Raw genomic sequence first — 24749 nt, 5'->3', positions numbered from 1 at the left:
AACAGGGACCAAGAAAAATACTGTGGATTTTTTCAAGTCATTATGTGTGTTTAGAACATACAAAATGTGACAAAAATATTTTTTGGAAAAATGTATTTTATACTAAAAAGGTAAGCAGCTGGCAAAATCATTTACTTATAAATCAAGTTAAATTTTTTAAACGTCCTTTGATATAACAGTTATTTATTAAATTTTTTTATTATTATTATTATTTTCATATTATTTTATCAGCTAAATGAATGCATACTGAAATGCATATGAATTGAACTTTTAAAATGACTGTTTTTCAGCATTTTTGCACATAAACTTCTACCAAACATATTTGGTTAGCCAAACTTTTACTAGTTTCCATAATGTTTACTACTATATAATAATAATAATTTACTTCTGCTATTATTATGGGCAAAATTTTATTTAAAAAAATTTTTTTTTTCATAAAAATGTACAAAACAAATAATCCTCTTTGAAAACTCAGATTTTTGCTAAAGCTGGGATATACTGAAAACAATAAAACTACACTAGCAGACATTCAGACAATCAACAACTATAATTACGGTATATATTTTAAGTGAAGGTTGACCTGTATTCTCAGGACAACACAAAGGAGTATTTTTTATTTATTTATTTTTGTCAGGAGCAAGTTGACATGTTTTCAATGTTATACGTTTACTGGAATAAAAGTAAAATCATTTTAAAATATAATAAAATTAACATGGTTTTAAATGTATTAATTACAATATCTTATGCCTAAACAATGTTTTGTTTATGTACTTTTTTTGCTGCTTAATGTATAGAATATTTATTTTTTTAGAAAAAAAAAGAAAGTTGTTGAATACAGACCACCGAAACATGATTTAGTCATCTTTGCATCAGAACAAAATACTAAAATTGATAAGAGATGACTAGCCGAGAGGCTTGTTCTGTCTGTTGCCACATGGTGGAGTCTTGTCTAAATCAGGAGGCTACAATTGCATATTCATTCTCCTTCCTAACAAACACATTCAAATGAAGCCTTTGTTGCTTTTAAGACTAACCACAGCGAGACTAAAAAGACGAAAGAATGATATGCGTCTTTAAGGATCAAAGGACCACAGGAGACATAGACAAACAAACTCTTTCCGCTTTTTTTTTTTGTATTTTGGCGTCCTGTTTGAGAGAAAACAAGTTTTTTTTTTCCTGTGCCAGCAGAAAGCATATGCAGTGCAGCTCTTAGTTTTCTTCATTTCCAGCGACCGTAAGAAAAATTAATGCTGAAAGACTCTAATAATTTAGGAAACACTGCCAAAACCTCAATCCACATGAAATTCTCAACCCTCTACGAGAAATGCCTCCTCTTGAGCTACAAACCAAATGTCCGATCTCCTCCCAAAATGACAGTTAAACCCATCAAACGGTGCACCGTCGCTGCACTAGGCCTCACTTCCCCTCACCACGCTCACCCAAAGACCCCAAAAAGGTTTTAACCATCTTGTAATTAATATTCCTCAAGAAAGAACCCGTGAGGAACCAATTATTCAATAAGACCCCCAGCCCCCATTGTTTAATGTGACATACAGGACGTATGTACGCCATAGTTGAGGCGTTCAGCTGGTGAATTCAGAGGTCCAACACTGCGCCGTTGGCTGGGCTTGGGCCTCGACCGCTGCACGGTGGTAATTGAGATCAGATGCGAGCACGACCTGCTCGGAGGGTAACCTGGAAGCATTTATTTTATGGAAAAGATGTTTAGTTAAGTGCAGCGCTGTGGTCTAATGAGGCTGGACTGGGTTCTGTGATGAATATGATTGGTGAAAGCTCTGAAGGCTGGTTCCTGAGTCCTTCCTTCCTTGCGCATCAGGTTACAGATTAGTAGACTTCCTGTCCACTCCATGCATTTTCCCTCGAAAAGACAATTCTATTTAATGAACCTTATCATGTATTGGACTCAGATGCATTAATCCTTATTCTTTGTGACTTAGCAGGGGTTCTGTAAGGCATCATGAGTCTGCTGTCTGAAGGCATTGAACTCTGGGGGGCATTAGCCTATGACTAATTTTGCATTATAACTAATTAGCATATGGCATGTTTTGTCCTATTTATTAATTTATCTAAAAATACAAAGACTTGTATCTATAGAGGATGTATCAAAATTTGCCAAAAATATATAACCGTGATACAACCATCCTGATATCACAGTGAAGAAAAACTTGATTAAAAATCTAATTCTTGAAGTATTTTAACAAAGTTCAAAAACAAAAAAAATCAGTCACGTGGTCCAGTGACATGTAAAAAACAACAACCAACAAAAAAACAGGAAATGATCATGGAGAGGACCGAGCAGACCCTTATTATGACTGTCTGTCAAGATCAATAAATCAACTAAAATATCACATAATTACATTTTTATGCATAGACCATTTTTTTTTCCGTTTTTAAAATGTCATGATGTGATTCCTTAACATGTCATAATAATAAAGAATTAATAATGAATAAAAAAAAAATTCCTTGAAAAACATACAAAATCTTTTTTTTTTTTTTTTGTTAAATAATGTGTATTAGATGTGTACACTCGCAGTGTAAGGAAAATATGGCATTACTTTCTAGTTGCACCACTTGATATTTTTAGTCACTGAATTGAAACTAGTCAATAACTAATCAATAATTTTGGATTTGGAAAGAGGCTAGATTTACTAAGAACTTGGCACGTTGATAGATCTAAGATCTTTCCTGATTTGCGCCGATTTCTTCCACACACAAAAAATGACTTTTCTATGCTGGCTAGTCTTTCAGATGAACCTCCTCTGAAGGACTCATAAAAACTAAATACAATGTGGTTGGTTGCTTTACATGCATTCTTGTGGCAGTTAATGCGCTACAAAGTTGACCAGACTTTATGCCACTAAAAATATAGATTCTTTATTAGCATTAATGGTTCAGTGAAGCACCTTTAACATCCATGGAACCTTCCCAGTGGATAAAAGTTTCTTTAGATTACTAAAATGTTCTTCACATTATTTTTTAAAACAATATTTTAAGAACTGGGGCCAGTTGCATAAACTTAGCCACCATGTTAAGACTGTGTCTTAAGAACTTGACTAACTGGCAGTTGCCAAGGCGTAATCAGTCTTACTTTTCCAATACAAATAAGACCAATCTGCCTTTTTCATAACCGAATTAAAAAAAGTTATGACCAGTCTTGAGGAAAACCGTTTATGCAACCGGCCCCAATTCACTGAAAGGTTCTTTTCGGAACCAAAATCATTCGAAAACCCCTTTTTGGAATCTTTATTTTTAGTCAATGTGTGAGACTCCAACCACCTCAAATTCCTTAAGTAAAGTGTATTTTTAGATGCTATGGCTGAGAAATCTTAGACAGCAGTCACACCGAACTACAGTCCACTTTCAGTCCTCTCGGCATTAGTGGCACTGTCACTAGTGATCACGGGCTCAGTGAGAGGCCTCTCACCCCAGTCGCGTGTCCCTTTAACTTGCACGGCAGGTGCCTCCCTTCTCGTTTGTGCAGTAAAGACTTATGAATAATACGCGTTTAGCACAGACAGCTTTGTGCATGCGCGCATGTAGGCCTATGCTGTGACCCCCACTCGCCTCATCTCGCGTCTCTCCGTGCTTTGAGCCGTTGATTACAGCCCTCCCGCGGGGATATCGAGACTCCGTGGAGATGGGGGTATCTAGAGCTCCAGTCACTTAGGATCAAGACAGGGGCAGGAAATCGCTACGGACTTAAAGCTAAATATATAATTCCTCCCGTGCCGGTAATCACAAGGTCCAGACGATTTGAAATGACAGTTTAACCACTTCAAACTCAAAGACGTTTCTGTTCAATAGGATTCATCTAATGAGCACACCCTGAGCCGGGATGTAATTGCACATATAGCGTAGGTTTAAGTCGTTCAGGTTGGATGGAGGGCAACCGGAAGGAAACTATTTCCACAGACTAAAATCCCAACTAGAATAGATCTTAGTCAGGTGTGAGCCATATTTAATTTATGACAGGAATGAAAGCGAGGCTGAAGTAAGTGCGTTCAATGGATTGTGCTGTTGTTTAACAACACACCGATTGTTTGGCTGATGAAATCGGCTCAGTGTTGTGGGTAACATAAGTAACGCGAGTTAGGTAATCAGATTACTTTTTTTTAAAAGTAGCCTAACTTGTCAAGTAACGCATTACTTTTACATTTTCAAGAAAATTCTACTTACAAGTTACTTTTTCAAATAAGTAATGCAAGTTGCTTTGTTTTTCCATTTATTCACTGACAGCTCTCCTGTCCGCCTGTCCTGTCCCCACTTCCTCATGGGAGTAAAGCATTTCCTTCAGCCTGAGGCTTATTCATTTCACTTTTGGTGTAAAAGGGCCTTTGACAAAATAATACTTTTTATGTTATTAAAAATTAATAAGCAAGCCCAGCATAGGTGACTAAAAGTAGCTAACACAAAAGTAATATAATGCATTACTTTCCATAAAAAGTAACTAACGTGATTAGTTACTTTTTATGGAGTAACTTTCCATAAAACTGATTTTAAAGACTGTAAGTCTCTCCCTCACAGTCTAATTTCCATCCATGTTAAATTCAATATGTCTATAGTTTTACATTAATTAGATTTACATTTGTAGTGCTTGGAAAACAATAAAAGTTTAGCTAAGCTTAGGGTGTAAAAATGAGCAAAAGGTCATAAAATTAAGCCATTTACACTTGAAGAAGAAGAAAAACAATGTATAAAGCTTTAAGTATATATTATTTAATATAAAAAAAACTGTTTGATCTGTCATTTTATCCAATCAAATGGCCCCAAAATGAACATGTCCCTCCCTTTAATTCCTCTAATACCACCTGAACCTGACTAGCAATAGCAAGTAGCAAATCATAGTTCATTATCTATTTTTTTATTATTATAGAGACATTTTTTTAGGGATAGGTTCATCAATCTGTCCTGTCCCAACTTCCAAATTTCATTAGGAAATATGTAAACACAAAGAAAAAAACCCAAGTCAAATAATGTCACTGGAACTTTCAACAAATGCAAGAAATAAATGACCAACCACATTTCTGCATACAAGAAGTATAAATTGCAACTACTAGATATTGAAAACTCAAATATTTTTAAATATGTACAGTATATCTAGCCGTGATTCCTTAGAAGAACAATTTTTGGTTTCCCAAAGAACCTTTCTGTGAATAGTTTTTAAAATAACCATTGTTTTTCTTAGAGTGAAGAACATTTTAATAATCTAAAGAACCTTTTTCCTCTTTAAAGAACTTTTTGTGCAATGAAAAGGTTTCATGGTTGTTAAAGGTTCTTGAAATATTAAAAGTTCCATCAACACTCTTAAAAATAGAAAAGGCTCCAAAGCTTTTTTTAGGTCTTGATAGAACCTGGTTCCCCAAAGAACCTTTCAGTGAAAAGTTCTTAAAATAACCATTTTTTTCTTAGTGTAAATAACATTTTAATAATCTAAAAAAACTATTTTTCCTTTATAAAGAACCTTGAAAGATGCCATAAATGTGCAGAAAGCTAGAAAAAAGGTTTAAAATGAAAAAGAGAGCTTTCGATTCTGTTTCCTCGCAGCCAGCATAATAAATGATCGGGGAGGAAAAGTTTGTTAGGCTGATATCGAATAACAGCAGCGAGCTCGGAGTCCAAGTCAAGTGTGAAGTGACATGAGCACGCGGCGGTTAAATCTAAGCGCGCATTCACGCAGGCTATCATCATGCCTGCATTACAATGCAGTTCACAAGCAAGCCACATATTAAGTTGTGTAATTCTTTAAAAAGCGCTCAGATTGACCAGAGATCAAGAATGAATAATGCATTTGCCAGAAAAGGCGCTCCACTGATATATGCATGACTATCAGAGGGAAGAGAATCCGCGCTAATTTCCCTTCCACTTTGCATATGCAGTGATCATGCCCTTATGGCACCGACATCCCGACGGAAAATCTCTTTTCATCTCCAGCGAAGTGCATCTCGCGCTTAAACTGATTGGATTCTTGATGAGGCGGTCGGGGTGGCTCGCGCACTTCAGGCGAGGACGCGTCGAGCGCGCGGGAGCCAATTCGGTGCCACTGAAGTGATTAAACGCGCTCTCGAGGCCCCCGGTAACTATCTACGCGTACGGATGCGTGCGTGGACCGTAATCAGCGCACGCGGACAGGGAAAGTATAATAGCACCGCTCTGCTCCTTTGCTGGAGACCCCGTTGTCTATAAAGTGCTCATATTCCCACCTAACCAGCACATCAGTGTTCTAGCATTGCCACAAGACTGAGAGGATGAATAATGCAGTGCAGTCCTAACTCATTTGCATGCAAACTAGAGGAAGAGTTCCATGCGTTTTTGCACGGCAAGACAGAAAATGCCGCTGGACACTTGCTTCGGTTAATAGCAATGTATAGTTTTGATTTTGCGCGCGCACTGACCCCGTTCCGACACGGGTCGAGAGGTGACGGTCCATGTAACGCAGCGTATATATTTCTGCGATGCGAGTTTACTGTCAATTCAAGAGTTTACAGAGCCAATTTACATGTATATATTTCCAGCGACACAGAAGGAAAAACATTTGGTCTCCCCGCTGCTATCGCAATCCTCTCCATCATGGTAGTGGTAAACAGAGAAACACACAGTAATCCACTTGATAAATGTCAAGTGAAATGAAGCTATCAGCTGAAAGCAATTTTCGGCTCGGGATTTTCACCCCTCCATCGATCATGAGCCTCTCTCTCAGGCCAAGGTATACAATGCCCCCAAATTGCTGACATATGGAGCGGGGGAAACCTGCCCATTTCCTCTGTCTGCGAACTAGCTCCCCTAAACTTTTGTTTATTTAGCGACCCCACGTTTTCCTCCATTAGAGACAATGCTTTTCGGTTACTGCCGAGAAATACTGTTGGACATGAATGGAAAAACTGACGACGGAATGTTGTATTAATAAAATATTTCGCAACCAGGAGGTGATAATGCAAACACAAAGCTGTTGTGTGTTTTCATTTTAAAGTCAAGTAGGCTATTACACCGTTATCATTTATATTTATCGCAAACTTTTTTTACATTTTTGTTGCAACTGATTAGAAACAGCCCAAGTTCCTGTTGACTAGTCAAGTTATTGCCATTTCTGGCTGAGCATTTACCCCATTCACCTTTGTCCAGCTGTTGAAATGATAAGAAGTCAATTAGAATTTTTTTTTATCAGATCTTAATGGGTTTTAAACCCTGCAGCTAGTCATATGAAGCCTGAATGAAAAATTAATGATCTTTATTGGCATGGTTCCAAATGAGGCTTTGCGCAGTGATGCAAAACAATCTTTGGTTCCCCAAAGAACCTTTCAGTAAACCTAAAATAACCACTAAGTCATTTGAGAACATTTAAATAATCTAAAGAAACGTTTTCCACTATAAAGTGCATTGGAACATTTCTATAGATGTTAAATGTTCTTCATGGAACCATTGATGCCAATAAAGAACCTTAATTTTTAAAAGTGTAGAACCTTTTCATCGCAAAAAAAGGTTCTTTATAGTGAGAAAAGGTTCTTCTGATGATTCAAATGTTCTTTACTCAGGAACAATGGTTGTTTTGGTTAAAATTTTAGTTACAGATGGCTACTGTGCACTTAAAATTATTCAAGAAACCTAAAATGGTTATTCTATAGCACTTTCTGTGAAAATCCCCTTTTATTTTAAAGAGAGTATCTGAAAAAACTTGGAACATTCATCAACCAATAAGAATCCGTATTCAGCACTGAGAATTCAGAAATGTTGTGGTAGAAGATATATTTCACATTGCCATTCTAGAATAATGTTGGGCATTAAGTTTCAACAGTAATGAACAAAGAACAGCTGATGTGGAAATATGATTCAAAAGCCGAAGCACACACACACGTAGACACACAGACTACAGCACCAGTACAATAACTGATGCATTTTATTCAGTATACATCGCTAGATCTGATCATAATGACTATTTTTAGGCCGATATTGTGAATGCGAAACAAATGTTGGCAGCATGTTTCTTTGTGCTCTCATTCTCCATCCTCTGTGACTTTCAGCCTCCTGTAAAGACCACAGCGTTTACATTCAGTGCGGTGACTTTTATAAACACCACGTTTGTGGCATCGCTTTGATTAGGAGGAGTACCCCAAATCACATTAAAACTTCATTTGTCCTGCGTTTGTTTGTTTGGAGATGTGAACACAAGAAGCACCATAAACCCCTGGCGTGCCACGCCAACATTTGTTTATGCATGAGAAAAACACCAAAACACCATCCAAAACGCCACCTTCACTGCTTCCATCACCACGATCATTAACTGTTTTCTGTCTGGGGGATGTTTGTTCCAGTCACAAGAACAGCTGACTGCCTTTGACCTGATGATAGCGTTATAAAAGTCTGGAAGGCCTCGCTGTCATCCGAGTAACTCCTTGGTTTTAGTGGCCAGCTGTTTGTCAATGTCTGCCACATAACCGTCTGCCATTTGTTGAATCTGGAGATATTGGAGAACACAAGACAGAACAAATGTATATGGCTATTAGTTATACAAGAATACCATACGATATTTACACAATTACATATTTGTGTGACTGCAAAAAAATACCTTGTGGCTATTTATTGGTTGGTTTATTTATTTATTATAATACAACAATAATTATTAATATATTGTTTTTACTATTTATTATTCTTACTACTAGTACTAATGCTAAATTATATTTATTAGTAGTAATCAAACTATTCATTAGCATCAGTACTACTACTAGCTGCTAATTATTGGCTATTTATTAATAGAACAACAATTGTTAACATTTTAATTATTATTTTATTAACACAACTGAAACTACTAAAAGTACTAGTGATAATCTATTTTAATTTATTAATAAAAAGACTAGTATTAATAATATTATTATTATATTAATATATTTAATACTACTATTACTAAAACGTTCTAATTAAAATGAATAAAACAGCAATTAAAATATTTATAATTATTTACTATTACTATTAATGTAAATGTACATTCATTAGTAATGAAATAAATTATTGCTATATTATTATTGCTACTGATACTACTACTACTTTGAAATTAATATTTATTACTAAAACAATAATTAAAAATATAGGTAATCATAATTATTACAAGTACAACTACTGCTGCTGCTGCTATTACTACTACTAATAATGAACATGAATTATTAATAAAATAAGTATTAATACTGTATTTTTATTAGAATTATTAGTAGTAATTATTACTACTACAACTTTGAAAAAATATTTATTAATAAAACAATAATAAAAACGGTAAAAATCATTATTAAAATTACAACTACTGCTACTAATGATAATAAACATTAATTCATTATTAATAAAATAGGTATTACTACTATATTGTTGTTGTTTTAATCAATTGAAATGAATATGCATTTATTAATAATAAAAAAATATTTAAAACATATCATTATTTATTATTATTGATACTACTACCACTACTACTAATAATAATGTACATGGATTTATTATTAATAAACAAGTATTAATATTTATTATTATTATTGCTACTAGTACTACAATTACTTTCAATACCTTCAAGTTAATATTCATTTATTAATAATCAAACATGAATTTTTTTTACTACTACTACTGATATTAATAAAATAAAAATTGATCATTAATATTTAGTAATTTATTTATTTCTTAGTTCATCCTCATTTGTCTCACCTGTTTTTCTATCAAGTGAATGGTATCTTCAGAGACCCCCTCTTTGGACTTCTTCACTCGTGTGACAGCATTGGTCCGTACTTTCCTCAGCGAATCCTTGGCCTTGTTACTGAACTGCTTCGCCAGTTTCACCAGATTCTCCCTGTGTTCGCGTGTCACCCTGGAAGTCAAATGGTTAAACCAATTCATTTTAGATCGTAAGAATCACTGAAACGTCTTCAGATCAGTTGTGCTGATTTATAATTTTAGACCAAATGACATTTAGAGGATGAGTAGCTACATTAAAAACAAATCTGACAGTCCAGACTGTTATTTACACTTTGATATTATGATGCTTATGACAGACAATCTGTGTTTATGATACGGCTGCAAGCCAGAAACAGCTATAAAAGAAAAATAATACAAAATAAAACAAAAAAGTTTGACAATCAACAAACTGTTGTTCTCGCCCCAATTTCTGCTGTAGGTGTAGAAGTTTCCCCATCTTATAATTGACATTTTGCTGCCAGCCATTTGCAAACAGTCCAAGAGTAGTGTCTGTTTACTGCAAACAATGTTCATAATTACTGATTCAGAGCCAATCAAGCCTCCCGCTCTTTAGAAATGCAAATGCATGCGAGGAGGCTGCGCTGATTACGTGCGAGACGCTCTGCCCCTCTTAACACGCTGCCAGACGAGCACCTGCTGCTGGAGCTGGAGCTGGAGATGCAGCGCGGCCTCGCAATCAAACAGTTTTGTGGTTTGTAGAATGAAGGCCGTGCGGCGAGACTCTTTGGCTTGGCAGAGAAGAGCAGCGGCGCTCAGAGGTTCAAGACCGCTACGTTTGCTTCTTTGTGTCACACATAAAAGTGAGTGTACAGAGAACAGAAGGGAACATGAAAAATTACACTAACAGAACAGGCGAGTTTTCCCAGAGCAATTCTGAAAATATATACAGTATCAGATGAAAAAGAACAGTATATGACTGGTTTGAGATAAAAAGAAACATTAAGAAAAGCATGCAGTTGGTATATTATGCTGTGTTCTGAGTGTTTTTCAAGGTGTTCCTATGGTGTTGATAAAGTGTTCTAGGTGGTTCCTAGGGTGTTACTATACAGTTGCTAGAGTGTTCTGAATAGTTGCTTTGGAATGGTTATGCGGTTGATAGTGTGTTCTGGGTGGTTGCTAAGGTGCAGCTGGCAGCCATGCCATTGTTTTCAAAAGACTTCGTTTTGGTCCGTTTACACTGAAACGCAACCCTGTAGTTTTCAAAGTAAAACGGGGTCTGCAGCGTTGTTTTGTTCAATAAAACCATATGAGTACTTGCTTTTGATATTTTTTTTGAACCAATGATTATTGCCTCATTGCTATTATATATATATATATATATATATATATATATATATATATATATATATATATATATATATATATATATATATATATATATATATATATATGTGTGTATTTTAAGTAATTTTAAAGTCTATTGTTCGCTTGGGTCTATTTTTATTACCACAAAAAAATTATCAGAATAATCAGCCGATTACTCGATTACCTAGGGTGGCCATATGCGCCATTTATATGGGACACGTGCTGGCCAGGATTTTTATATTGCCTAAAACATCCAAAGTAGTTTGACCAATAACATGCGTGTACTGTACATAGACCAATCATGGAGCGTGAGAAGGTGAGATCTACAGAGAACGATCAAAGCAATGTGTAGATGAGTCCTCTGCTCAATCTGACTTTGCTGCAGCATGGAACAACCCGCTGGTTTTGTCTGGCCAGAGGAGAACTGGCCCCCCCACTGAGCCTGGTTTCTCACAAGGTTTTTTTCTCCATTCGGTCATCGATGGAGTTTTGGTTCCTTGCCGCTGTCGCCTCGGGCTTGCTCAGTTGGGGACACTTCATTTCCAGAGATATCGTTGACTTGATTACACAGATACTATTTAAACTGAACTGAGCTGGATAATGACATCACTGAATTCAATGATGAACTGCCTTAAACTGAAAATTGAGTGTTTACTATTGTCCTTTTGCATTATTGACACAGTATTTTCCTATTTAATACTGTAAAGCTGCTTTGACACAATCTGTATTGTTAAAAGTGCTATATAAATAAAGGTGACTTGTTCGTTCGTTCGACTTGAAGCGTCACTGCGCACCGATCATTGTATGACACCAAAGTACCGCAAGAGCGATTCGAATGCATAAGGAGCTGTCTGCTCTCTATAGCTCTCGTGAATGTCATACAACGATCGATATGCAAAGTGCAAACAGCCAAAACCTGGATATTTTAGGCAATATAGAAATCCTGGCAAGGACGCGTCCCGTAAAAATGGACCATATGGTCACCCTACGATAACCAAAATAATTGTTAGTGATAGCCCTATTCTGCATTGTTCCTAGGGTGATTGTTTATTACCCCTAGTGAAAAGAGGCTCTCCTTCAACCTGCTGAAAATAGTTAAAGGGGTCATATGGTGCGATTTCAAGTTTCCCTTTCTCTTTGGAGTGTTACAAGTCTCAAAATCCAAAGAGATATTCTTTATAAAAGACTCGTCCACGCCCCTAAAACGGCTCATTCAAACACGCCCCCACGTCTACGTCACGATGTGGAAATATTTGCGTAATGCCGCCCAAATGTTCACACAAAGAAAGGCGGCGTGGTTTCAGTAAGCACAGTAGTGTTGATGCAGCCATGTCAGGGAGACGCTGTGTTTCTATGTGAAAGCAAAAGCACTTTATTTGGCCTTCTGAAAGTAGATGCATTTAGGAATCATTGGTTAAAATTTGTTTACAACAGAACAGCACAACCCAAATGTTAGAATTTGTGCTACGCATTTTATGGACGACAGTTTCGTGAACCTAGTAGTAGAGTATAAGGCTGGCTATGCACAAAGGCGATTTCTAAAAAAAAAAAAAAAAAAAAAGGGTCAATTGACAATTCCAACTATGCTATGACAATCTGGCGCTTCTGAATCAGAGACTGCAAGTATGTTTTGTTATTAGTTTAAGTATTTGCTATTGACTGTTCAAATGCAGAGTTTTGCGTGTAACGCGTCGTGTGTGTGAGTGTGTGTGTGAGGGGAACAGGGTCACATCACAGCAGAGTGTACAGCCCGTCAGAAATCGTCTTAACCCGCGGCTTGTGTACTGCAAATACATACGAGCATCATCACTGCGTCTGTCATGCGACTGTTCCCCTTTCGGACTTGAACTGATAAAACTAACTTGAAGGCTGAAGCTTGCGATTATGGTAAGGGCACGCGCATTTCCGACACGTGCTTGTGGTGTTCGGCCAATCACAATGCACCGGGTCAGTTGGCCAATCAGAGAAGACTGCTTGTCGGAAGGAGGGGCTTTGAAGAAAGTGACGTGTTTGAGAGAGGTGGGGCATAGAGGAACTACAATAATGAACATGAATTTGAATGAATTTGAAAAATAATGTGTTTTTTGAACATTAAAGCATGTCAACATATTCTTTTATACCAAATATACATAATAATTATCTTTAAAATAGCATCATATGACCCCTTTAAATCCAGCCTAAGCTGGTCTCCCAGCCCAGTCAAGCAGGTTTTCAGTTGGTCTAGGTGGTCTCCGGTCTTAAGACTTAGAAAGTCTTAACATTAACTCCAGTCTTAATTTAAGAAAAGGGCCCAAATTCCTTCTAAAACCAAAATGTCCTAAAGCAATGGTGATGCATGCCTTAGCAAGCTACATTAACACATTAAAGAGACATTAGCATTGTACAGACAAACAGGATAAGAATGAGACCGAAAGACAGGAACTTGAGTGAAAGCAAACAAAGCTTGTAGAAAGTGCTGTTAAAAGGAAAGGTGAGAGTGGTCATGGGGATTCAGGCCCTGGGCGGTAAAACACTCACTTGGGAACAGGCACCCTGATGATGGTGCCCTCCACCTCCGGGTTGAGTCCCATGCTGCTGTCTTGTAAGGCACGGGTGACAGCTGCCATGGCCTGAGGACACATCACACACACACACACACACACACACACACGTTAATGACAGCCAGCTGGGCTTGCAGTACCTGCTGCAAACCTTCACACACCCTTTGCATCTCTCCAACCCTCATATCTCACTAGACTGCCCCCTTCAAGATCAGTGGAGTACCCCGACCCTGGGCCCTTTGATCCAGAAGGAGCTGGGCAGCATCTCCCCATGATGGAGCTCCAGAGAGCGGGGCAGAGGGGTGGAGTGTGTGGTGTAGGAAGCGCCGCGGGGCGCTGTCAGCGCCTGATCCCATGGGACGGAGCTGAGAGGTTTCAGTGCAGGGCGATGACCCACCGTGACCCTGTGTCGGGGGTTTCTGCCTGTTCACCTCATAACCTATTACAACTCCTGTGTCCAGACTAGCCTGAGATTACACTCTGAACTTGTGTGCAGGCAGTCTAGTATGTATACATCATAGTGGATTTAGTCTGTTTAGACTGGTATACTAGTGCATACTGCATAGTATATATTGTATATGCCTATTATTACTTAAAACAGCATGTGAAGAAGCATGCAACAACAAACGTTTAGAACAGTAGTTTGATATAAAGTTCTCCCATTACCACATTGCATGTTTAATTTTGTGTGAAATATTTTGTTTTGCATACACAAGTTTCAGGAGTGACAACCGGATTTAAATATGGGACTGAATCCCCTAAATTATTGTTTTGTGTTTGTACGGAACAGAACTCAATCTTGAAATTGTAAATACTTGGCATGGTGTCAATCGTCTCACATGTTTGGTATCCAAAGGCTACTTTGCAGAGGGAGAGTCACTACCTGACTTGTTCAGGAATCAATTCGGTTGTAGAATGTGGTTGTCACCCCCATAAATTACTGAAGTGTGTGTGTACAGAAGAGGATTAAGCACTAAAATGTGAACTGAATTTAGCTGCAGTGTGTATACGGCCTCTGAATCAGACTCAGTAAAACAGTGAATATTTAAAACAGTTAATCGTTTAACAGAGAACACAACTGACAACCGTGAGTGATTTTTGAATGACTTGTCCTGTTTGAAGGTAATACATTTTATATCGCAGTAATGAAAAAAAATGGTTAGTTTCATGCAATTAATATCAGTCTATTTACTGACTGGTTATTCATATGACAGTGTCTAAATAAAGATACATATTCAACACAGAATTGTGTTGTATGAATTAATAATGGAACTATAAGATTTTAACTCATATAGTTAACCTTTTTCTTCACCAAACAAGAAACAGGCAAAAAAGTACACACGCATGTACTGTACACACATTCCTCTAATGTTAATGTGCATTTCTTGTGCTGTCTGACTCACTTACAGGCATTGTGTGCGTGCAATCTCTCTCTGATCGCCATCCATCATTACTTCCTGGTGGTTCATAGTTTTACGGTAAAACCAGTATTGTTCTGGTTAGTAGAAAAAAACCTGTAACCCTCTATACTTGTGATTAAAAAGAGAAGAGGGTTCAAAGTCAGCTTGAGAAACTGTGGGCTAAAAACAAACTCACTTTCTTAATGATCCTGGATACCACACAGGGACACGGACAGCGAAAGCTAATGACTGCTGTCTGCACCATAACACACAACAGCCACTGGGGTTTCTCAACAAGGCTGCACCTTCTCTGGCCCTTTAATGAATGACTGGAAAACAACAGCCTCTTCTCAGAAAGTGGGTAATGGATTAGAACAATCATGAAGCTGTTTGCTTTCGGCCCAGGCCAGTCACCTCTGTGTTGTTTTTTTGCAGGCCTGTTAGGTAATGGCCAGTTTTTCCTGACACCCTAAACGGCCGCATATGATATTACGGTCATCTGAGCATAAAAACTGACCCCTTAATACTGTGCAGGGTCTTTTTTAGTATTATGTTAATATAGAGGTGATGAATAGAAAGGCAAACCCATTTGCAAATGGTTAATTGTTAGATCAATAACATTACGTGCCACCCCAGCTGTTGTTAACACAAGGAAAAGGAATTTCTGTATTCATTACATGGCTCTCTGTAATGCTTGATTCTGATTGGACAGTTGTTTTTGTATAACGACTTCTTATCTGTATATTTCAATGCTGTCCATGGCAGCATATAATATAATATAATCGGGGATGCACATACATTTTTCCGTCTGGTTCTCATGAGAGCACCTGGAGATTTGGTTTGGTGCTCACACCGCACATAGTGTGAAATATTAATAAAATAATAAACAAAACAAAGTGTGACAATAGTATTATATTTTAAAATAAAAAGTTAGTATTGAATAAAAACAATTATTTTATAGTACACATAAAAATACAATGTTAATACATTTTCATTATTGTTTTTTTTTTTCATATAATTTTTTAGCATTTTAAAATCTAAAATCAGCAAGCTTTTATTTTGGCGAGTTGCTGGCAAGTAAGTATATGCGCTGTAAAAGTAAATGAAATTTCATAGTTTTGCAACTTGCTGTGAAACCGGCAGCGTATAGTATAGATTTATGCTTCAGTTTGAATGGAAATCTTATACAGTGTTATAATTAGTCGATATAAAACGGTGATTGTGCATTAACAGCTGTCAACCATGTCAGTATGCAAATGAGTGGTCTGAATTTATTTACTCAGTGCATTTTTTATTTTGGTCGCACATACACACCTGCACACCACTTATGTGCATCCCCGAATGTAATAAAATACAATATAATATGTCATATAATAAATTAATATTGTAATATTATTGGAGTGTTATTGATCAACTGATATGTTGTAATGGACTATTTTTCTTAATTGCCAAAGCTTAAAGCAACCATGTATCACCTTCAGGGTGATGCAAAACCCCTGTGCTTTGGTTTTGATCATCCTGTCAAGGTTTATTTTGCAATAATGTCTGGTTGACTGTACATTATCCCTTACATACATGCAATCTTTGGCTTGAAGTCTCCCAGGATGGATGACGAAAGTAGATTGGTGGGTTTTAGAGCCACCAGGAAACCAGAGCCTTTGGTATTGAGTGGACATAGGCCAAGAAGTGAGAGCATTAATCTCATTAGGGTTATCTGAACATCAGGCAGAAAGAACTTATATATATCAATGGAGAGAGTGTGGTGACGGGAGGAGGAGGAGAGGAAAAGCAGAAAGACACCGACACATAATGTGTAGAAAGGCAGAAAGACACCGAAAAGAGAGAGATATCACACATTAACTCAGGTCTAAGTTCCAGAGGCCACTTTGCGGTCATTTCCTGGCCTGACAGCTAACCGCAGAGTCTTGGCCTACGTTTCAATCGTTCTCCAAGAACAAAGGGCTTCCCCCAACAATCAATCAATTTCTCTGAAACCAGGCTGGAAAGAGTCCATCACACTCAGGTTTCAGTAGGAGAAACAGTGTGTTTTTGGTGTGTGTGCTTGACATTGCATGCAGCAATATGAACTGAGAAGTTCTGCTAGGAAGCCATCCGTAGTTTGGTTCTGTACCTCTGGGAAGCCAGTCATGTTGACCACAAGTAGCTGAGGAGACTTCATGGATATCTGGCCCAGCTGGTTGAGTGGAAATTTGCCATCCTTTGTGGTGACTGTAATGTGGTCCAGTGCACCTGAGAACACAAGAACACAATCCTTTGTTAACCAGTGTGTTTCTCCACAATTTTAAAGTGAGTTATTCAACCATTTGCCAATTAAAAAAGAAAAAAAACACAACATAGCAATAAACATGCAATACACCAGTTAAAACGTCATACTTTCATAACACCTCCTTCTTATTAAACGTTATAGGAAAATTTGGTCACACTTTAGTTTGGGACCAATTCTCACTATTAACTATTAACTACTACTTTTTCCCTCAATAAACTCATAATTTGCTGCTTATTAATAGGTAGACGTTAAGTTTAGGGATGAGGTAGGATTAAGAGATCTAAAATACAGTCATCACGCAGAATAAGACATTAATATGTGCTTTATTAGTCCTAATAAATAACCAATATTCTAGTAATAGGCATGCTTAAAAGCAACTAGTTAATAGTGAGAATTTGTGCCCTAACTACTTTAAGCTAAATTTTTGTCTTGACTGAAAGCATCGAACATCACAATTAATCAGACTGTATATGATATGTTTGATATACAGTTAGTAACCATGGGATACTGGACCAATGAAAGCTATCCAGTGAGTTGCGACAAAAATGGAAAGTAAGCAAGATGTTGTGCATTGTTGCTGAAACTCAAAGAGTAAAGGCAATAGCAACACCAAGGTCATGGGTTCCATTCTCAGGAAATGCATGAACCGAAAAATAATGTTTCTGAACTCGAGGATTTTTCAACTGTTTTTGTTCGTACAATGAAAGTCATTAGGGCCCAAAACAACACTGTACGTACCATTGTATGTACAAAAAAACTGAGACATTTTTAAAAATTCCACAGAACAAAGAATGTCAGGTTTGGAAAGATGTAAGGCTGGGTGAACTATCCCTTCAAGAAAAACAATGCAATAACAACCTTCACTGTCTGTCAACTAGATGCTTGCATGCATTCTGTATCCTTTCCCAACCAGTTTAAACAAAAAAAGAAAGGTTGCAAAAAGAAGAGGCACCTTTCGATGTCTGTTGTGACGACATGTCTCACTTTCCTTGAGGGATGAAAGCACCCAATCCTTTCGCTCCAGACAGAAAACCAGAACATTTCGCCAGCATGTCTCCTTCCCTCATCTGCCTTACCTCACACAGCAACGTTTCTGTCTCCCGCCCTTTGTCCCCAGTCTTACCTTACTTTATCCCACACTTCTAAAAGACTGGAGAACAGCTGAAAAACTCTTAAAACTACATTTCATGACAGAACAACAGTAATATTTCGAAAATTACGCGGGTTTTTGGGCAATGACGTTTCACAAGTCCACAAGAAGTCATATTGGGAAACGGTTATTGTCTGTGTGAAAATATAAAAGTATAAATACACTTATATATTTTTTGTGTGTGTATTTGCGCACTCTGATGTAATAAGCAGAACACAGCAGTGGAACGAGAAGGAGAAGCTTTATCCCCTTGTATCAGACACAAGTAATGATTCTAGTAAACCAATCAACTTCTGCAGTGAGTTTAGCTCCACCCTTTTGGTACCCTTTGCTGTGCTAGGTACCCCAACGAATGGGTACCACAAAAGTGGTAACCATTTTGGTACCATGCACAACTTCTGACAATGGAAACGGACATAATTGCATACCGTACCGTACTATAGCGAACCGTACCGCTCAGTGGAAACGAGTCATTAGTGGTTGAAGTAATGGCACTTTTCCCAAACCTCCATCTCAAATTGGGCCAAGATCCCACCTCAGATTGTATGTGTGCTACCTGGAAGCCTTCACATCTGCTAACGCTTCCATGAAACATATTGCTGTTTCCGCCACTAAAAAACATTGAAGTTTTACAGGGAAAGCTATTAGCCAAATGGGTTCTTCCTGGTCATGGTACCACCTGTTGCCCTCTCTGTTTCAAAAACCTAAAGGTTAGACAATACTCAGAAGCAACACTGGCCTAATTTTAGATTTATTTTCTTGCAGAAGAACCACCAATATGATGGCTGTTTGAGCCCTTTGTTGGAAACACTGAACCGATGGGAACCGATTTGGAGAAAATACAAATGTCGTGACAAGAGAAGGTATATTTGCGGAGATCCAAGCATAAGCGGTCTATCCTATAGATGACAGACCGACAGGCCGTAATCCTCATGTTGTGTGCCCATACACCAGATCACCACATTAATCCTGCACTGCGCAACTTCGTTCCCTCGGCCAAGGTGATTCTTCTGTCCTTCATAATAAACTTGCTGCTTAACTAGATCCAGATGATTCCGTCATTTGCTTAAAAGAACGTCATTTCATTTTGCTATCTCGCTGATCTTCCATATTCGCTCCATGGAATCAAACTGGATCAAGGAGCAGGGAGGGAAAGACTGGCAGAGGTCAAGAGGTCAAAGGAAAGAACATGGACTCCACAACCACAAGTCCCAAATGCCCAACTGTTGGGTCTTTTGGGATTGGGCTAGAGTGAACGGGGGTTGACCTGGATGTACTTCAGGAAGCAGGATCGCAAACAGGGTGACCCCACCTTTTGGAACAATGGTCACGGCCAGAACGTGCAAAGGTGGATCGTCGTGCATTGATCCTCATGGGAGGACGAGGCAACACAATACTCCTCTAGCCTTGTGTAACCTCAGTGACATTGATAATGTAGATCAGGGCCCTTAAAGTCCAGTTCTGGAGGGCCAACAACCTGCTGAGATCAGTTTTAACCCTAACCAAACACACCCAAACAAGCTAATAAAGGTGTGGTGAATTGCTTGCAAATTACAGATAAGTGGGTTAAATTAAAGTCTACAGGACACTGGCCCTCCAGGAATGGAGCTTAAGTGCACTGATGTAGACCACGTGGCACATCAAGGTTGAAATCAGTGACACCGAAAAGCACTGGATCTTGTGTCTTGTATTTGAATGTGATGCACAAGGTATATACAATAGTTGAGTATATATGAGTTATGGGTTAAAAAGCACACGATTGCCTGTGTGTCGGTGTCGCACAAGGTCCTGACCTGGTGATGTGCGAATGCTGAGGTTGCGGCTGAAATCTTCTTTTAGAGTAGTCAGGACAGCAACCATGTCTTCCTTCACCTCCTCCAGGCTGATAATATCCTCCACCAATGCCGCATTGATGTTCACTTTAGCTGTCTGCCCTTTTGCTTTTGCTAACATATAAAAAGCAACAAAAAAGAAGAAAGAAACATTAATGTCTTCATCACTGATGGCTTCAAAAGAAGAGCTGGAGATAGAAATGAAAGACTGTGGCCAGCATGCTGGCTGATTGTCTTAGCAATTACAAATGAAAGCAGGATTTGGAGGTCAGATGGGGAATGAGGGAATTTCTCCTCCCTTCATATGGGCTCAAAGCCCACTTGAGTGAACCTAAACAAGCACTGCTATGGAAAACAAACACGATATTACTCCTACCCCTATGCTGGATGTTCTTTGTAGTGGTTCTGTGAGGGATAAGTAGCCGCCGTGCTCCACTCACCTTTACTCTTCTTTGTGGCATAATGACGGACATAATTCGGCAGAAGAACGGGACAGCTCGCGTGGGGCAGAGAGAGGACTCTAGAACTAGTCACCAGCTGGGTCCTCACAACGGAGGGCAGAAATCTGCACAGTACTGGTCGCAGGAGGTTAAGATGCCTCAAAGCCATGTCTGTGGTCACAATACTAAAACAAATGGAGAGAAAAATATTTATGCAAGGAAGATAAACACGTAGAGCAACTTTACATGAAATATATATACTACATAAGAAAAAGAAAAGTAAAACACATTAGCCACAACACAATACTGACACCAGGGGGCGTCTCTAAAATCTAGACCCTTACAGAGACAGACAAGCTAACCATTAGTTTCATCAATAGAGTCAAACTGAACTCAACAGCATAGCTGTACTTTCTGAAATGGCGTGATTAGAACAAATACATGTGGATGACAAACAACAAATTGTGTTCAAGCTAAAGGAACAATTTTTTAAACATCTTTAAAATGTATGTGCAAAGTTCATAGAAATGAACTTACTGTATGTTGGTTTTATATAAAAAGTTTGTCATTTTTAAAGGCATAACTCAAAAGTAATTTTTACTGTGCATAACACCTTCATCTTGAATACATTGAATACTCATTTTAATTTAATTATTAATTTCAGTATCTTATTGTCATAAAAGGTCAAATTACAAATTATTTTAAAACACGTATTGACATTGACAAACAGTTATGAGGGTCTGAGGTGGTCCTCTTTGTGATATCATTTTCTGTTTTATTTTTTTCCTGCATGTTAGTGGCACCACATTACTTTGATTTGGTGAAGAAAAAAAAAATTATTTAGAAGTGTTTTTTTTTATTTATTATGGTATATACTTTTATCCAAAACATATAAAAATGAATTTTAATTAGTATCATACAAAGGCTTTATTCAAGTAATCATGAATTTTGATGTTTTTATGAGTTTTTAATTAAACTGTTTTTTAGTTGTGTTAGTTAATTGTTATTATTAAAATATTCATCTTTAAATTATACAAATATTTTCATTAAATTAATATATAAATGTAAAATATGATATGTAATATATGTAACATAATCCATGCCATATGCCAAATTACTTTAAAACAATAATTTTTTTTTTTCATTTAAATTTTTCTAATTACATTTCATTTTAATTGTGTTGTTATCATAAAATATTCATGTTTTAATTATTAAAATATTTGAATGAAATTAATATATAAATGTAAAATGTTTTATAGAATATATGAAACAATCCTGAAATGTGCATTTTAGCAATTTAGTATGTTTTTTATCAAGTTGCTATCATGTTCTGGGTGGTTTCTTTCTGGATCAAGTCAAGAGTCCGCCCCTGAGTTTCTATGATATTCTAGTCCCTTGATATGTCTCAGGACTTTTCTTCAATGTAAGTTTATATATTTTCCCAGCTTGTTTATAGTCCGCCAGGTGAAAACTGTAAGTCTGATGGCTTAGAAAAGTAATAGCACAACTCCCCTGCAGCCGCACGATTTGACGTATCATTCATGTCCGTAGCACAAACAGTGCGGAGTTTAATACTCGGGGTTAGGGCAGTGCTCCTCAATCCTGGTCCTGGAGGTCCCCCAACACTGCACATTTGGGATGTCTCCTTAATCGAACACATCTGATTCAACTCATCAGCTCATTAGCAGAGACTCCGAGTCCTGCAATGTGCGTGCTGCTTCATTTAGTAGCATAAATCTTCAAACGGTGGTTGTTTATCAGCGTGGACTGTAACAACAGTGCTGTTCTGCAGGTGCTCTGGAACAAGCCGGCTCATGGGTTGCTTGCGCCTCTGTCATTGCTTCTTTGTTTTGTCTAGCGTGAGGTATCCCGCTAGTCAAAATACAGCCCGGCTTCTGCTTCTCTAAAGGATAGAGACTGAAACAAGTTTTTGGCTGTGTGTTTTTACAGTCGCTGTGATAAAGATAACTCTGTGGCACGGGTCTAATAGCAGCCGCTGCAGCTTTTCCCCAAACACGCACAAGCTGTGATTTTTATCGGCCCTTGATGATGCTTGTTGCAGGTTCAATGGGAGACGCAGCTGTTCTGGTTAGACGCAGATCAAAAACTGAGAAGCGTGACTCTTCTTGTCATCCGTAGGAGATGGGAGTTGTCTGACACGGGTGTTTTGGTCCACGGGGTGTGGATGGAGAAAGAGGTGATGGCGGTTTTTAGAGAGGCCGTCAAGCAGAAAAACTGTTGCACAGGTGGTCTGTGGGTTACAGTGCGCTGCCGTTTGATTTAAACCGGTAGGAATGAGAGCGGTTGGCATACCCTCATTGCGTGAGCTCACCTCATGAAAGAAATGTTTACAGTGTGAGCTCTTAAAGTTCTTACTGTAAAAACTGAGACAGTGTTGCATATCGGTTTGGTTGCAGTAATGTAAACCAGTGGTTGGATTTCATGATGTTTAAGCCACTGCTCGGAATTGACATTGTGCAGTAACTGTTTTTTAATTAAAGGCATAACTCACCCAAAAAGAAATAGCATGTCATTATTTATTTACCCTAATTTATTCACCTTCATTTCATCTTTTGATCACATCAGAGGAGGTGTTTAGCAGAACGCTCATGCTGCTCTTTTACAATGTAAGTGAACGGTAATCAAGGGTTGTTGAGGGAATTGTTCACCCAAAAATGAAAGTTTGCTGAAAATGTACTCACCCTCAGGTCATACAAGATGTATAAGATTTTGTCAGATTTGGAGAAATTTAGCATTACATGACTTGCTCACCAATGGATCCTCTGAGGTGAATGGGTGCCGTCAGAATGAGAGTCCAAACAGCTGATAAAAACAACCACACCAAGTAATCCACACCACTCCGGTCACAGAGAATCACAGAATGATTTTTGGGTGAACTATTCCTTTAACAACAATTGGTCACCATTCATTTGAACTGTATGGAAAAGAGCATCATGTACATTCTGTGAAAATTCTCTTGTGTGTTTAACCAGCAAGATGAAATGAGTGAATAAATAATGACATGATATTCCTTTTTAGGTTAACTATGCCTTTAATTAAAAAACCTTGCAATACAGTTATTTTTAAGAATTTAAGAATTGTATTTTAGAATAAATTAATTGTTATTGTTAAATATTACATTTATAAATGATGAATAAATCAAATAAAATGAGGTAAATATATAATGACAATTAAACAGCCTTAAAATACAGAGTTGCTGCAAAAAAAATAATACTCATGTCCAGTTATTTATAATATATAATCATTATAAAAGTGTTTATTTTACATTTGTCCTATTTCTTAATCATTTGAAATGCTTTTATTTTCATTTATATAATATATGATCGGTGCATTCAGGTTATTTTCCCGTTTCTTTTTTTTAATCTAAAACCTATAGCTAATTAAATATTATTGTATTTTCCATACAGTGATGAGAAGTAAGCGGTTGTAAGTTTATGATCCATCATTTTATGAGAGGAAAACGCTAAAAAGTGAACATTTAAAGAACAGTTGGTGAAAAAGTTAAATAACTCATCTTAGTATGGCAAACTATATCATTGATATATGGATATTATGTTCTGAAACTAAAACAACAACACGTGCTTTCCTTAGCTTTCCATTTATTTATGCCCTGTGGTATTAATAACAATGTTTCCAAGCAATAATTTACAAGGAACACGAATTCTCCATGCTTGTTTTCAGCACAGACAGGCTGTTCTTTCGACCTCAAGTGAAGTGTGCATTAGCACACTGTAGTACAAAACAAATGTACTCCAAGCATCTGTCAGAGCAGTGCTAAGCTGCTAGGCTAACGGTACATTAGGAACACTACAGAAATCAAACCCACACATCGCTACAAACACAGCGAGTACAAATAAATTAACCCCGCTAATGTAATAAACAACACAAGTGTAACTCACACGTACTCACTTTCCTCATGTAGAAAAATGTGTCTTCGCAGGCATGGCTTGTAGTACAGTACATGGGCAGCTCAAGGGCACGTGTCATCACATTTTAGTGTTGTGCGTCATCAAAACAGGTTGTTAACGTC

At 37.6% G+C, this 24749-nt stretch overlaps 1 protein-coding gene across 8 annotated transcripts; it reads right to left on the bottom strand.

Moving 5' to 3' along the window:
* Positions 1 to 4890: 4890 nt before the first annotated feature.
* On the bottom strand, positions 4891 to 24730 carry mrrf (mitochondrial ribosome recycling factor). 8 transcript variants are annotated; one of them, XM_079408373.1, is made up of 8 exons: positions 24629 to 24730; positions 23471 to 23521; positions 20699 to 20883; positions 20220 to 20372; positions 17121 to 17239; positions 13567 to 13658; positions 9697 to 9856; positions 7637 to 8470 (listed from the first exon to the last, which is right to left on the bottom strand). In XM_079408373.1, the coding sequence occupies exons 3-8, from the start codon at positions 20865 to 20867 to the stop codon at positions 8393 to 8395; spliced, it is 771 nt and encodes a 256-aa protein (XP_079264499.1). In that variant the 5' UTR covers positions 20868 to 20883; positions 23471 to 23521; positions 24629 to 24730; the 3' UTR covers positions 7637 to 8392. The 8 variants fall into 8 exon arrangements, with proteins under 8 accessions (XP_079264496.1, XP_079264495.1, XP_079264499.1 ...); XM_079408374.1 differs by having other exon boundaries at positions 24619 to 24720; XM_079408371.1 differs by having other exon boundaries at positions 23401 to 23521; positions 24619 to 24719.
* Positions 24731 to 24749: the final 19 nt, after the last annotated feature.

The sequence above is a fragment of the Barbus barbus genome (assembly GCF_936440315.1).
Source record: "Barbus barbus genome assembly, chromosome: 45".
Classification (NCBI taxonomy): domain Eukaryota; kingdom Metazoa; phylum Chordata; class Actinopteri; order Cypriniformes; family Cyprinidae; genus Barbus; species Barbus barbus.
This window is presented reverse-complemented; position numbering and strand designations above follow the sequence as displayed.

Bases quoted from the DNA above. Each gene is read 5' to 3' on its own strand.
- mrrf (XM_079408373.1), bottom strand. From the start codon at position 20,867: ATGGCTTTGAGGCATCTTAACCTCCTGCGACCAGTACTGTGCAGATTT. The intron at 20,373-20,698 runs GTGAGTGGAGCA...TTTATATGTTAG, and splicing joins TGCCACAAAGAAGAGTAAAG to CAAAAGCAAAAGGGCAGACA. The intron at 13,659-17,120 runs GTACAGAACCAA...ATGTGTCCTCAG, and splicing joins ACATGACTGGCTTCCCAGAG to GCCATGGCAGCTGTCACCCG.